This window comes from Oreochromis aureus, linkage group 13, assembly GCF_013358895.1.
Source record: "Oreochromis aureus strain Israel breed Guangdong linkage group 13, ZZ_aureus, whole genome shotgun sequence".
In the NCBI taxonomy this organism is placed as follows: Eukaryota; Metazoa; Chordata; class Actinopteri; order Cichliformes; family Cichlidae; genus Oreochromis; species Oreochromis aureus.
This window is the reverse complement of record NC_052954.1, coordinates 3,648,127-3,661,731: the sequence shown is the minus strand read 5'-3', so window position 1 is coordinate 3,661,731 and position 13,605 is coordinate 3,648,127. Positions and strand designations below refer to the sequence as shown.

At 38.0% G+C, this 13,605-nt stretch overlaps 1 protein-coding gene across 3 annotated transcripts in view; it reads left to right on the top strand.

Moving 5' to 3' along the window:
- birc6 (baculoviral IAP repeat containing 6) overlaps positions 1 to 13,605 on the top strand; it is a 172,503-nt gene that overhangs the window by 144,180 nt on the left and 14,718 nt on the right. For all 3 annotated transcript variants that reach the window (XM_039621872.1, XM_039621873.1, XM_039621871.1), the window contains exons 67-70: positions 4,594 to 4,704; positions 5,948 to 6,165; positions 9,635 to 9,796; positions 11,680 to 11,757. In XM_039621872.1, coding sequence (XP_039477806.1) covers positions 4,594 to 4,704; positions 5,948 to 6,165; positions 9,635 to 9,796; positions 11,680 to 11,757 — 569 coding nt within the window. The remainder of the gene's footprint in view (positions 1 to 4,593; positions 4,705 to 5,947; positions 6,166 to 9,634; positions 9,797 to 11,679; positions 11,758 to 13,605) is intronic.

Sequence of the window (13,605 nt, the reverse complement as noted above, 5' to 3'; positions counted from 1 at the left end):
GACATTGAAAAATAAAGAGAGACAAGTCATTAGTCATCTTAAGGTAGCAGTGCCATCAATAAAATGTCTGTGTCATGCATGACACCTTTCCTGTTTCTGTGTTGCTTCACAGTACACAATATTAGGTTTCCCCCGCCCGTTCATTTCTTCCTACTCCCTGCATTAAGTTTTTGTGCTCTGTCTACATAAATTGGTCATCAAACTGATCACTTAGGTGGGGAGCTGGCTATTAGACTTGATGGAAGTGTGAATGTGAGGTAGGGGGCTGTAGATAAAGATTAATGTTCTGTCATTTCATGTAAAGAAATCCACATGATAAAGGGCTCTATGGTTACCGATTATGCAGAGTTGTCCAGTGTATAGCTTTGCAGCATTAGTGCACGATAGATGAATAATCTTGTAATTAGTGTAGAAGCTTTAAGAAATGCCTCTGAGATGAGTTATAATCAAAAAAGAGAGGATGCTATTGACTGAGAAGAAAAAGTCCCTTTGAGGTGTTCAGTTATCTGAACAGACCAGATAATGATATCAGCCACTGCTCTGAACAGTTTGTATTCTTCTAAGATTCAATTGCAGTTCTGTTTGTTAAACATATCTTTATGGAAAAATTGTTTAATATTCTTTCTTGAGCTTGTAAATAATTGTCTCGCAATTGATGACTGTTGATGTGCTTGAGAGCAGGAAAAAACAGTGAATTTGATTTAATGGTGGAGGAGTAGAGTAATTTTGAGCATATTGCAATTATAGGGTTTATGTCTGTCAGCACACCCACAGAAACCCTGAATTCTAGGTTCTGTTTTAAAGCCTTAGATAATCTATTCCACAGAAAACATTGGCCAATCACAGATCTTTTAAGTAAGAGGCCAACGTTTTCTGTGGAATAGGTTGTCTAGATTATCTTTTACATTCTGTAAAAGATGTGCGTATTCATCCATTGAGTTGGTCTTCGCCTTTGAAATCCTCCAGGAAACTTACCTGTGCGTTTGCTCTGACAACCAAAAAAACCCCCAATTTGAGTCTTATATTGTAATTATATTGCTGCTGTTGCCACTATTTCTTTTTTACACTTAATCTCAGCAGTGGAAATGGAGAGCATAGCCTTTGACCCATTCTTGGTTTTCTCGTAAGTTTTATCACTTCTATCATTTTTCCTGTGTTTGTGAAAGCTGCTGAGATCATTTCAGTGGGCCAGCAACTATACTAGGTCTAGACATGTGAGCACCCCTGAATTGTAAAATATTTTGTCACAATACTATTTAATTGCTTTGTTGCTCATATTTCTTGGTGGCTAGGTGAAGACACTATTATTATGCATTAATCTCAGAAAATATAGTTACTAAATGTAACACTAATAGACGTAATAAATACTGAAGTTCATTATTTATACAATAAATGTTTTTTTTTTAAATTTCAAAAGTCTTAGAAACAATTCATCCCTTTATAGCGCCTTGAATTAAATAAACAAGGCTGAATACCTGTATATAATGCAATGTAGGTCAGCAACATCTAAAACTGAAGCCTCCAAACTGAATTGACTTAACACTTCAAACTAAAACTGAATGTTGACTATAACCTTAATGAAGCAAGAATTTATTACAGAACCTTTATATTTGAATGTATTGGTTTTAGCTTGTACCTCATCAATTTCCATTTGTGAATGTAGCAGGACATAATTTATATTGAACTTCCTCAGTCTTCATTTCAGAACACTCCATTTCTAAAGGGACTTTTATATTTGGTAAACCAGATACACAGAAAATATTCCTTTGTTAAGTGGTCCTGGCTACATTGGTCAGAAACACACAAACTGTGCACCAAATGGATTTAGTTGCATTGGTTTCTGAAATCCCATTTTGAAGCCTCTAGATGAGTCTTTGTCATTGTCGTCTTGGTGTTTTGAAACCAGATGTGATAAGTGAGAGTAGGGCTGCCACAAACGATTATTTTGATAGTCGACTAGTCACCGATTATTTTTGCGATTAGTTGACTAATCAGATCATGCATCCATTGAACGTAAAACATACAGCTTATTGCACCAGCATGCATCTATCATTATCATTATCTTACAGCTAACTATCATTATCTTACAGCTTTAAGTGTTTAAGGTATGTGCTAACTAAAAATAAAGACAAGATGATAGTTTATTGAATTTAAATGAAATTTGCAGATTGCTTCGGAGGAGTTTAATAAACGCAGCCGTCTGCTCCTTGCTATCTAAAATATAACAGGACACCGGAGTATATTCTCGAGCATCTCACACTTCTGATAATCAGTCGTCTGCTTGACGTTTATTCAGCTGCGTAAAAACTATAACTTTCATCTCAGCCAAACCGATTTACTCAGGAACAAATAAAATACTGAAAAAAGCCAAACAATAACATTTTTAAGTTATCTAAGTGACTTATATATCATGTTTAACCTGAGTAGCGAAAGACGGCAGTGGGTTTGAAAACGATTTGCCGGGAGTCCGGTGTTCTCACCGGCTCTAGTGAGCCTTCAACCCCAGCTAGCTATCGAGCAAGTGGGTAACCGACATCTCCGAAAACGTCGGAGCGCTTTTGAAAATATGTGGTGTCTTGATAAACTAAGCAGATATTTTCAATTCAATTCAATTCAATTCAATTTTATTTATATAGCGCCAAATCACAACAAAAGTCGCCTCAAGGCGCTTTATATTGTACAGTAGATCGCACAATAATAAATACAGAGAAAAACCCAACAATCATATGACCCCTATGAGCAAGCACTTTGGCGACAGTGGGAAGGAAAAACTCCCTTTTAACAGGAAGAAACCTCCGGCAGAACCAGGCTCAGGGAGGCGGCCATCTGCTGCGACGATCGGTTGGGGTGAAAGAAGGAAAACAGGATGAAAGACATGCTGTGGAAGAGAGACAGAGATTAATAACAGATATGATTCGATGCAGAGAGGTCTATTAGCACATAGTGAGTGAGAAAGGTGACTGGAAGGAAAAACTCAATGCATCATGGGAATCCCGGCAGCCTACGTCTATTGCAGCATAACTAAGGGAGGATTCAGGGTCACCTGGTCCAGCCCTAACTATATGCTTTAGCAAAAAGGAAAGTTTTAAGCCTAATCTTGAAAGTAGAGATAGTGTCTGTCTCCCGAATCCAAACTGGAAGTTGGTTCCACAGAAGAGGGGCCTGAAAACTGAAGGCTCTGCCTCCCATTCTACTTTTAAATACTCTAGGAACAACAAGTAGGCCTGCAGTGCAAGAGCGAAGTGCTCTAATAGGGTGATATGGTACTACAAGGTCATTAAGATAAGATGGGGCCTGATTATTTAAGACCTTGTATGTGAGGAGCAGGATTTTGAATTCAATTCTGGATTTAACAGGAAGTCAATGAAGGAAGCCAAAACAGGAGAAATATGCTCTCTCTTTCTAGTCCCTGTCAGTACCCTTGCTGCAGCATTTTGGATTAGCTGAAGGCTTTTCAGCGAGTTTTAGGATATCCTGATAATAAAGAATTACAGTAGTCCAGCCTGGAAGTAATAAATGCATGAACTAGTTTTTCAGCATCACTCTGAGACAGGATATTTCTAATTTTAGAGATGTTGCGCAAATGGAAGAAAGCAGTCTTACATATTTGTTTAATATGTGCGTTGAAGGACATGTCCTGGTCAAAAATGACTCAAGGTTCCTCACAGTGTTACTGGAGGCCAAGTAATGCCATCCAGAGTAAGAATCTGCTTAGATACCATATTTCTAAGATTTTCAGGGCCGAGTACAATAACCTCAGTTTTATCTGAATTAAGAAGCAGAAAGTTAGCGGCCATCCAGGTCTTTATGTCTTTAAGACATTCCTGCAGTTTAACTAATTGGTCTGTGATACCTGGCTTCATGGATAGATAGAGCTGCGTGTCATCTGCATAGCAGTGAAAATTTATGCTATGTATTCTAATGATGCTGCCTAAGGGAAGCATGTATAATGTAAATAGAATTGGTCCTAGCACTGAACCCTGTGGAACTCCATAATTGACCTTAGTGTGTGAAGAGAAGTTTACACAGCTACATTCTCGCCTGAAAATATGTTAAACGTTTATTTTGTGACCCAGAAAGAATAATAAGAGTAACATTAAAACTAACTAGCTGCCGCCATTGTTGGAAACTGAGCACAAGAGCAGGGCCTGCGCATGCGGGGTACCGATCGGGTTTCCGGTACGGATCGGGTAGCGACAGGGCCGCGATGGGTCGCGCTATGAATTCTGGGACAGTTTCTTCTTCTTCGGGGTTTAACGGCAGCTGGCATCCTTGTGCATGCAGTGCTGCCATCTTCTGTTTCAGTCCGTTATTACACTCTTAAATCCTCCTTCAAACGACGTGTCGACTATTAAATTAGTCGTCGACGATTTTGATAGTCGACTAATCGTGGCAGCCCTAAGTGAGAGGTAGAGTTGGCTTTTATTGTTAGCTCTCAGTATATAACAAACCTCCTGTTGGGCATGTGGGAGGTTTTGGTAAGGATGAGCACAGTGAGAAACACCAAAACATAAAACATACACATTGCTTGGTCTTTTTCTTATTCTGGGCATTTATATTTTTGCTCCCTACTCTCAACCTTTTCTTTACCAGAGAAGAAACTAGTGGAGTCTTCAAGGAAGGTGTCAAGCCGGCCGAAGCCCCTGTCCGTACTCCGCTCTCTGGAGGAAAAATATGTAGCTGCCATGAAAAAACTACAGTTTGGTGAGTTTTTCTTTTCTTTTACAATCAGTAAATATATACACACAAAAAGTGAGACACTATACTGCTATAAATTTTCTTGTTCTGTCTCCTGTCTGACATCCTTTCTAACGTCTTCACACCAGTATTCTGAAAGGGAAGCAGAATCAGGCTACTTTCCCATCCAGCTGATCTCTTTTGTCTTGTCCATCACTCTCCACTCAGCCATGTCATGATTAATTACACTGTTTTTGCTGTCTTGCAATTGATTTTGTAAGCAGGTTGATGTCTGAGGTAATTCTAAGTGACTTGACTGTAAACAGTGTTTGGGTATGCAGACAGCATAGAAATAGACAACTTAAGAGAGTGGCTGTTTCATCTGGATGTTTCTCACGTTATGACTCAAGCTGTATATTGATTAAACAATTTGAATCTGAACTTTTTTGTAGCATTTTAGCTATAAAAGATATTGCACTTGTTCAGTAACTTATACACTTTTGTTTTGTTTTTTGTGGTAAAAAAGTACAGTCAAATCAGGGGTTAAAAATAAATTCAATGAAGGTAACAAGAGACTTGTTACACAAGGATGTTAATAAAAGTTGTGTACAGTATGTGTCATTTTAGCATTTAACTAAAAAACAGTTTTTCTTTTACATTTTGTTTTATTTTTGTTTCTAATCCCTGTTTACTCACAAGAAGTTCACATTCCTGGCCATAAAGCAGAAACATCGATGTCAGATCAGTTGGATCTGACATCTTAAAAAAATAATAAATATATCCGCTATGAGACTTGTTACAAGTACGCTGACAGTGAGCTTACCTAGGACACACAGAATCCATTAGCCTTTTCTCTGCAAGAGTCCAGAGTTTTTAGTGCTAGCAGGGCTGCTATGTCCATTTTATTTTATTTATTTATTTATTCTTGTCATGGTTCTATAGTGTCCATCTTTCATTATGGTAATCTGTGTGTGTGTTTGTATATGTAAGTGAATAAAAATAAATATAAAAGATCTGATTAATTCTGGAATGACGTACGAGGTCCATAAATTCAGCAGGCCAATCTTCCTGTAAAGGGTAACATACCGCGACCACAAACAGTATTTCATCTCCCTTTATTGCTTTAATTATTACTGTGAATTTAGATCATATTTTATCTGTTTGAATATGGCTTATAAAAGAAATGAATCCATTTTTACTTGTCTTTATAATTGGGTTGAGCACAGTAATGCGCTGAACTTATCCTGACCTGTGTCTGTTCTCTGTCCAGACACCTTTGAAATGGTATCAGAAGATGAGGATGGAAAGCTGATGTTCAAGGTGAACTACCACTACATGTCTCAGGTGAAGAACGCCAGTGATACAAACAGCGCAGCCAGATCTCGCCGCCTTGCCCAAGAGGCCGTCACTCTCTCCACCTCTCTGCCTCTGTCTGCTTCTTCCAGTGTCTTTGTCCGTTGTGATGAGGAGAGGCTGGATATCATGAAGGTAATAGCTTATTGGCTATTTTAGACTTAGGGCTACAGATTTATAGCAGCCTACGATCACTTCACACTGCATGATAAGAATATAGAGGATACATTGTGTGTCGTAGTAACTGTTTTGATTGAGAATGCACTCTGCGTTTAGTAGAATCCACTCGTGTGAGAAGTGGGTGAGTGAATCAACACTCCCAGGATTTTTGTGTGCTATGTTTTTCTGTGGTGTTCCTGCCATATGAATTGTCATCAGCAGCTCTTAGTCATTCCCCTGCTGCAAAGTCTCCTTTGCTAAATGTCAAAATTCTCATCTGTTTAGCTCCATTTTGGCAGGAAAATATTCCAAATAAAGAAGCAGCATACTAACAACAAAGCCGACATATGATTAAAACACTGCACACAACAGCGCGACATTGATTACTGAAGAAATGCGAAGGATGGATAGATATTTTTATCTGTAATCACAAACTGAAGTAAGAAAATATCTTTGACCTCAGTTAACGCCCCTGTTATGCAAACATGTTCAAAATTTACCAAAATTAACTTCCCCCTATAATAGCATGGCCTAAGGAGTAGCATGAGCAGAGAGGAACAGTGGCTGATGAGGTGGAAACATCAAGATCTGTGAGGGTTCAGTACATCCTAGTAGCTCACCCCGCATCCTTAAATTAATAACCAAACAGCCAACTGCATTTATTCAGCACTCTCCAGGTGGCACAGTCAGTTTCAGTCTCAAAATGCTTCCACACCAGATTTACTTGACTTTGGTGGAAAGTGCAATGAAAGTGATGGGCCTGAATGTTCATGTCAAAATAACCTTAATGCATGAGTGGCACCCAGTGCCCGCCAGAAATCTTAGTGTAGCTGCTACATAATCTCAGTGTTACAAAACCCCTAACACTACTCAAGACCAATGTGGTGGTTTGCACAAGGGGTCAAGATGTTCGCATTATGAAAGGAAAACATGTCTACCTTACTTAGGACTAGAATATGCCCGATATAAATTCAGTGAGCACTTCAGTATGTGAATGGAATCTCTTATGCAATGCACCTGCATGGATATGTTCACTAGAGGTATTTAGAAGTTCTTAGTCCAGAATTGTTCCAGCAGCACCATACACATACCTTTGATTGAGGCATTAATTCGAGCACTTGATAGTGAGGTTGAATAATTTTCCAAGAGGAATGATAGAAACTCATAAAAGAAAGATGTGCCAAGGTTGTAAATTCATTCCTAAGATGACTTGAGGTCATTGAAGCCAAAGTTGTTCTGAAGTCCATGGAATTCCTTGATTTCAATAGAATATTTAAATCTTTTATCTGGTCCATTGTTGTAGACTATTTGGTCCCTATAAGTAGGGCTGCACGATTTTGCATAAAATGAGAATCACGATTTATTTGCTTAGAATTGAGATCACGATTCTCTCACGATTTTCTTTTCCAATATAAATATTTATTGCACTTATTAACTGCACATCAACTTCGTAACAGTTGAGACTGAACATAAAAACAATAAATGAACATAAAAACAATAAATGTCTCACATTTTGTCGTTGCCGCAAAATGTTGTACTGCTTGTAATTCCGTCTCCACCGTTGCTCGACACTGCGTGTATAGAGCAGGTAGTGCAACACTTGAAAAATAGTTGCGGGACGGCACTGTGTAGCGTTTGTCTAGGGCAGGGGTCCCCAATCCCAGTCCACGAGGGCCGGTGTCCCTGCAGGTTTTAGATCTCACCCTGGGTCAGCACACCTGAATCACATGATTAGTTCATTACTAATCATGTGAACTTCAAGTTCAGAACTTCAAGACATGTTGAGAAGGTAATTTATCCATTTAAATCAGCTGTGATGGATCAAGGACACATCTAAAACCTGCAGGGACACCGGCCCTCGTGGACTGAGATTGGGGACCCCTGGTCTAGGGTGTTGATCATTTTCCTAAATTCCTCGTTTTGCACAGTGTTGATGGGAGCCATATCTTTAGCCAGGTGATAAGTGATAGCCTCCATAATTTCTTTGTGCCTGCGGGAGTTCGACGGGTATGGGGAAGCGCTGTATAAGGTTCCTGTTATTGATGTTTGGGTGGTTGACTGGGACGGATTTTCTCCTGTCACTTTCTTGGCCTTTACAGCTTCGTCATCTCTCATGTGCTCTCCGTTGTTTTGTTTTTTTAAATAAACTTTATTTCTATATATATATACACACATATATACACGTATATATATATACATATACACACACACACACACATATATATATATATATATATATATATATATATATATATATATATATATATATATATATATATATATATATATATATATATATATATATATATATATATATATACAGGATTTATAAATAAGCAATGAAATATACTCATTAATAATAATGGATTGGATTTCATATAGCGCTTTTCAAGGCACCCAAAGCGCTTTACAATGCCACTATTCATTCACTCTCACATTCACACACTGGTGGAGGCAAGCTACTGTAGCCACAGCTGCCCTGGGGCAGACTGACAGAGGCGAGGCTGCCATATCGCGCCATCGGCACAGTATGTCGACTGTTGTCAGTATATTGCACAGTGACTGCTTAGTTGTCCCCGCTGTTTGTCGGTTTTATCATCCAATGTCCTTGTTGTTGTGGTAAAGAGAGCTTTAAACATGAAGGCAGAGTTGTTCATTTATTGGTCAGTCAATGTCCCTGCCCTCTTCTGTGTTTATGAACTGTGCTGTGTGGAGCAAGAATATGCTCATGCATACCCGTGGCAGAAACTAGCTTCACCGGCTTCGGGCATTTAACTGGGACTAAACAGGCATGGGACACTCAGGAGAAACTGTGTTACTCTTAAACTTAGAAAAGTCTGGTGGAAGAGGTGACTGGAAAAAGGAAGGTCTGGGCAACTCTAGTTAGACAGCAGCCCCTATGATTTGAACCTGGACAAGCAGTTGATAATGGATGGACGATCCTACCAAATGCTGTCAGTATTGAGGCTCAATATCAAGAAACAATCCTTAATTTGTGTTGGAATAGATGTTTAGAGTAAGGTATTTTGTATAACTTTTGTAGTGTTAAACAGCTAGTCTACTCAATATCAATTAGACATTATATTTATGTTTTCGTAGTGTATGTTCTCCTGGTTCAATTTTCCAGTGGCAGAGATTAAGAATTAAATTGTTTTTTGTCTGTCTGTCTGTCTGTTTTGTTTTTTTACTACCAAGTCCTAAATCTAACATACCCTTTGGCTTGTTTGTAATTACACTGTTTCAGCTGTGAAACAGCATTAGCTGTGTTTGTCCATTTCTCCATTAAAACTTATGCCATTTGCACTTTTTAAAATCTAAATTTACTGTTATCAGTACATTCACCTTTCTCCAATTAACCCTCTTTCAGCGTGATAATGACTAAGCTGATAACTAATCTTTGTTGTGCTGTTTGTATTAAAGCTTTCCCTTTTGTTTGTTTTCATAGGTTCTCATCACTGGTCCAGCTGACACACCATATGCCAATGGCTGTTTCGAATTTGATGTTTATTTTCCCCAAGACTATCCCAACTCACCACCTCTGGTCAATCTGGAGACCACTGGCGGACACAGTGTGCGCTTTAACCCGAACCTCTACAATGATGGCAAAGTGAGTTGAAAAAGTTTCATTTTCTGCTAATGTAAATTTTCTTCACTTTCTAGTATCTCTTTATCGGAGTCTGTAACTGCTAAACTGAAATGATTTGATTGTGAGATTCTTTAAATATAACCTAGAAATAGGAAATACATCATAACAGTTTTCGTTACATGCCAAAGTTTAAATGTATTTTTTTCTTGTTTTTAAAATGTGTATTAATTGCAAAATCTGCCAACCAATTCACTGACAAATAATTTACTAACTTAATATAATATTTATTATAATATTTATTTTATAATATTTAATACTTCTGTACTGGAACGGGACCTTTACTAACCTCACAAATTTCCTCTGTCATTAAGATGCTTCACCAAGTTTGCTGTGATTTTTTTTTTTTTTTTTTTTTTTTTTTTTTGTACATTAAACTGTTACTGAGAGGAGGGGCTGTGTGCCTGCCTGTCTGTAGCAGTGCTTATTCAATTGAGTGTCAACTAGAGGAGGTGAAGACGCACAGCTGTTGCAAATGAGTATAATCTGATAGTAATTTTAAAAATATCTTAGAATCTGAGTATCATTTTTTTTAACAGCTCTACTTGCTACCTATGGTACCTACAGTTCTGAGGAGTAAAAAGTACTCTTCTGTTCTCAGAATTTTGGTATTGTAAGTAAAAGAAACAAACTGTGCAGATAATATGATTAGATGGTTGAGCACTTTGCTGCATACATTTGTATGGAGCAAATGTGTATATATACACATACATTTGTGTGTGTATGTATGTATGTGTGTATATACATACATATATATTAGTAAAAGTAGTATTTACTAATTAAGTACGACATACCAGTGGCACTGGTTTCATTATGCATCTTAAAAATAGAAGTGAATACCTGTATTTGTTATTGTACCTTCAAATTTGGCAATTCTTCCTGAATGGCGCATACAGTTAAGAAACATCAATTAAGAAAAAAATTAAATAAAAGCCAAGTAGGGTTAAAAGCACCATATATCTAGCGCTCTGTCAAGAACCCGATATAGGTTGTGACACGATAAATTATGCCCCCTATCTGAAGACCTTCCCAGGTCTGTCAGATTTCCAGTTTTTATTTAAACTTGACATTTAGAATCAGGCATCCCTCAAGGTCTTCTCTAGACGTGTTGGTATATGTAGAGCTCTTGCACTCTTGCCCTGGCTTCCTTCCATTGAGTAGTTGAGGTCAAAGTGTGTAAGCTCACCCCATCAGCTACACCTCATTAGACAGCGCCTGACAGTCACCATGTATTTCCATAATGGGCCCAGACAGCTGCTCTAAGAAATTCCCAGGGCGTCCCACATCACGGGTACAGCCAGAGAGAAGCAAGCCACCATTCAGTGCTCTGATGAGGGATGGATGCTTAAATTGAGAAAAAAGAAGTTATATTGATATTAAAAAGCTTGTTGCTGATATCTGACGGCTCAGCTCTGAGCCACAAAGCAGTTACTTATTGTAGCTTTAAAGGGACTTGAAGCTTCAGTTTGACAGAGCTTCCCAAAATACATCAAATGTAGTTGCAAGTATTATGACCCATTCAAAACAGAATGACCAATAAAAAGTCCACCAACTCTTTGAGTCTTTTTTCATAACTGTAAAAAATGTCAAAATTAACAGTACACAAATAACAGTGCTAGCTTTTATTTAAAATTTAAAAGAAGAAACTGTCTTTTTCAGATGTTCACTGAAACAAGCTTCAGTGAACATCTGAAAAACTCTATAGATCAGACAATTTGCCCACACCCCATATTAGGTCCGAGAGAGGGGTAACAAAAATCTACTGGACTTATATATTGTATGTTTAACATCGGTAATACAGATGGATTTTGGCACATAATGTTTTGTGTTTGTCTTTTATTAATCAGGTTTGTTTAAGTATCCTCAACACATGGCACGGGAGACCAGAAGAGAAATGGAACCCACAGACCTCAAGCTTTTTACAGGTGAGATGGTTTTCCATCATAACAATCACCTGTATGAATGGATCAGCAGGCTTCTGTCTCAGTCTTTGTGTCATAGGCTATAGTTTATTACTCCCCTCTCATTACATCCCCAGGAACCTTGTATTAATGGCCCTGGGGCTTTGACAGCTATTCTTTTTAAAGTTCTGTTATTATTTTTCTTTATGACAGTGTGTGGGTGTTAATAAAACCAAACACAAACCACTATCACTTGAGCCTCTGGGTTATGCCTGCTTACACACATCACTCATCTGGAAGTTGCAATCAGTTGGCATCTTTGCCCAAGATGCCATCTGTCATTAGACTTGATTTTGTAGACTCTTAGTCTGAGATGTTTCTAATCTTAATTTTTTCTTTTTCCCCCCTTTTTGTTAAACCTTTCTTTGAATGTAGACATAAAGATGCCTCTCTAAGATCAAATGTAGACAAACTGAAAATTTGATATCATTCATTTTGAAATAGGATTAGCAATAAAAGGTGATGTCTGCATGTCTTTATTTCTTGATGCGTTTGCTTGCTAGAAGAATTTACTGGTGCTTCTTTCATGTGTGTGCATATAACAGTGACAGTATTGTTTCCAGTACTCTTCTTTCAACATCAAGTTCATAGAGCAGTAATAAATCCGAAAATTAAAATGGACTGGTACAAAACTGATTCTTGAAAATTTTCCTGCCAGTGGTGACATCCATGCCCCTTTTACTGGTCTCTCTGAGAGAATTGGCATTGACAAGCGCAGCCAGGTACCTTGGCAAGATTTGGTGCAGAAATGTTATATCCTAAAGGATCTGTATTGATTCAAAGTGTGTTTTAAAGCTGTTATTCAAGAAAATACAATGATGAGTAATCCACATAAAGACTTATTTTAAGTCTCAAACCTAGCATAGTTATTATTAGCCCTCTCAGTGATGTATCATTAAGCATTTTTCACTTTCCTTTAACTGTATATTGTTTGCCATCAGTGTCCCAAAATCTATAAAATTAATATTTTTCAATTGGAACCTTTAGTTTCTATTTAGGAAAACTATATTTTGACTTGAATCTCATTGTATATCTAAGTGGGGTAGGTTTCATTCAAATTAATGAAGAAAACATTAAAAGAAGAAGAGCTGAGAAGCTAATTTAGAGTTTATTTAGCTCAGTACAGTTGTCTGGACTTTGCTGAAGCCTAGATTTTGTTTATTTTAAGATATCTTACCAAATAATTATATTACTCCATTCCTAGATAAATTTGCTAATTTCTTGTGTTAAATTCAGTCTGCTACGTTGGCTATGGATAAATACATATGTCCCTAAACATGACGTGTTAACACATCCCTCAGACCATTATTTGGCTGTTTGCCATCCTCACACTCACCCTTGCATTACTCTTTCATTTTTCATATATATATTAATCAAACGGCAAATAAACCAAGGCCCATAGAATTGGTTGTCATGGTGGTTAGGCTCCACCCCCCCACCTCAACCATGAGAAGTGGAAGAGAATGGATGGATGAATGGATGGTCTCTTTTGATTATCATGCGTGATCAATATTGGAAAAAATGTTGAAAAGGAGACCAGAGTGGGCTACAATCAAGTGGTCATCATCTGGAGTGGATTTTGGCTCTGAAATTAGGCAGCCCAGTTTAAGAGGAGCAGACTACATCAATTGAAGGTCATTGGTATCAACTTGATGGAGCATTTTCAAGTTCATCCATCTCCACAGTGGCTCTGGCCAGCAGGCAGGCCTCCAAACACAACATCGTCATTGTTGGTTATGTAGTGGCTTGGAACAGACAGAGCAATGCAGGAAGACGTTCTTAGTCTCCTTGAGACAGGCCAAGGCATTAATG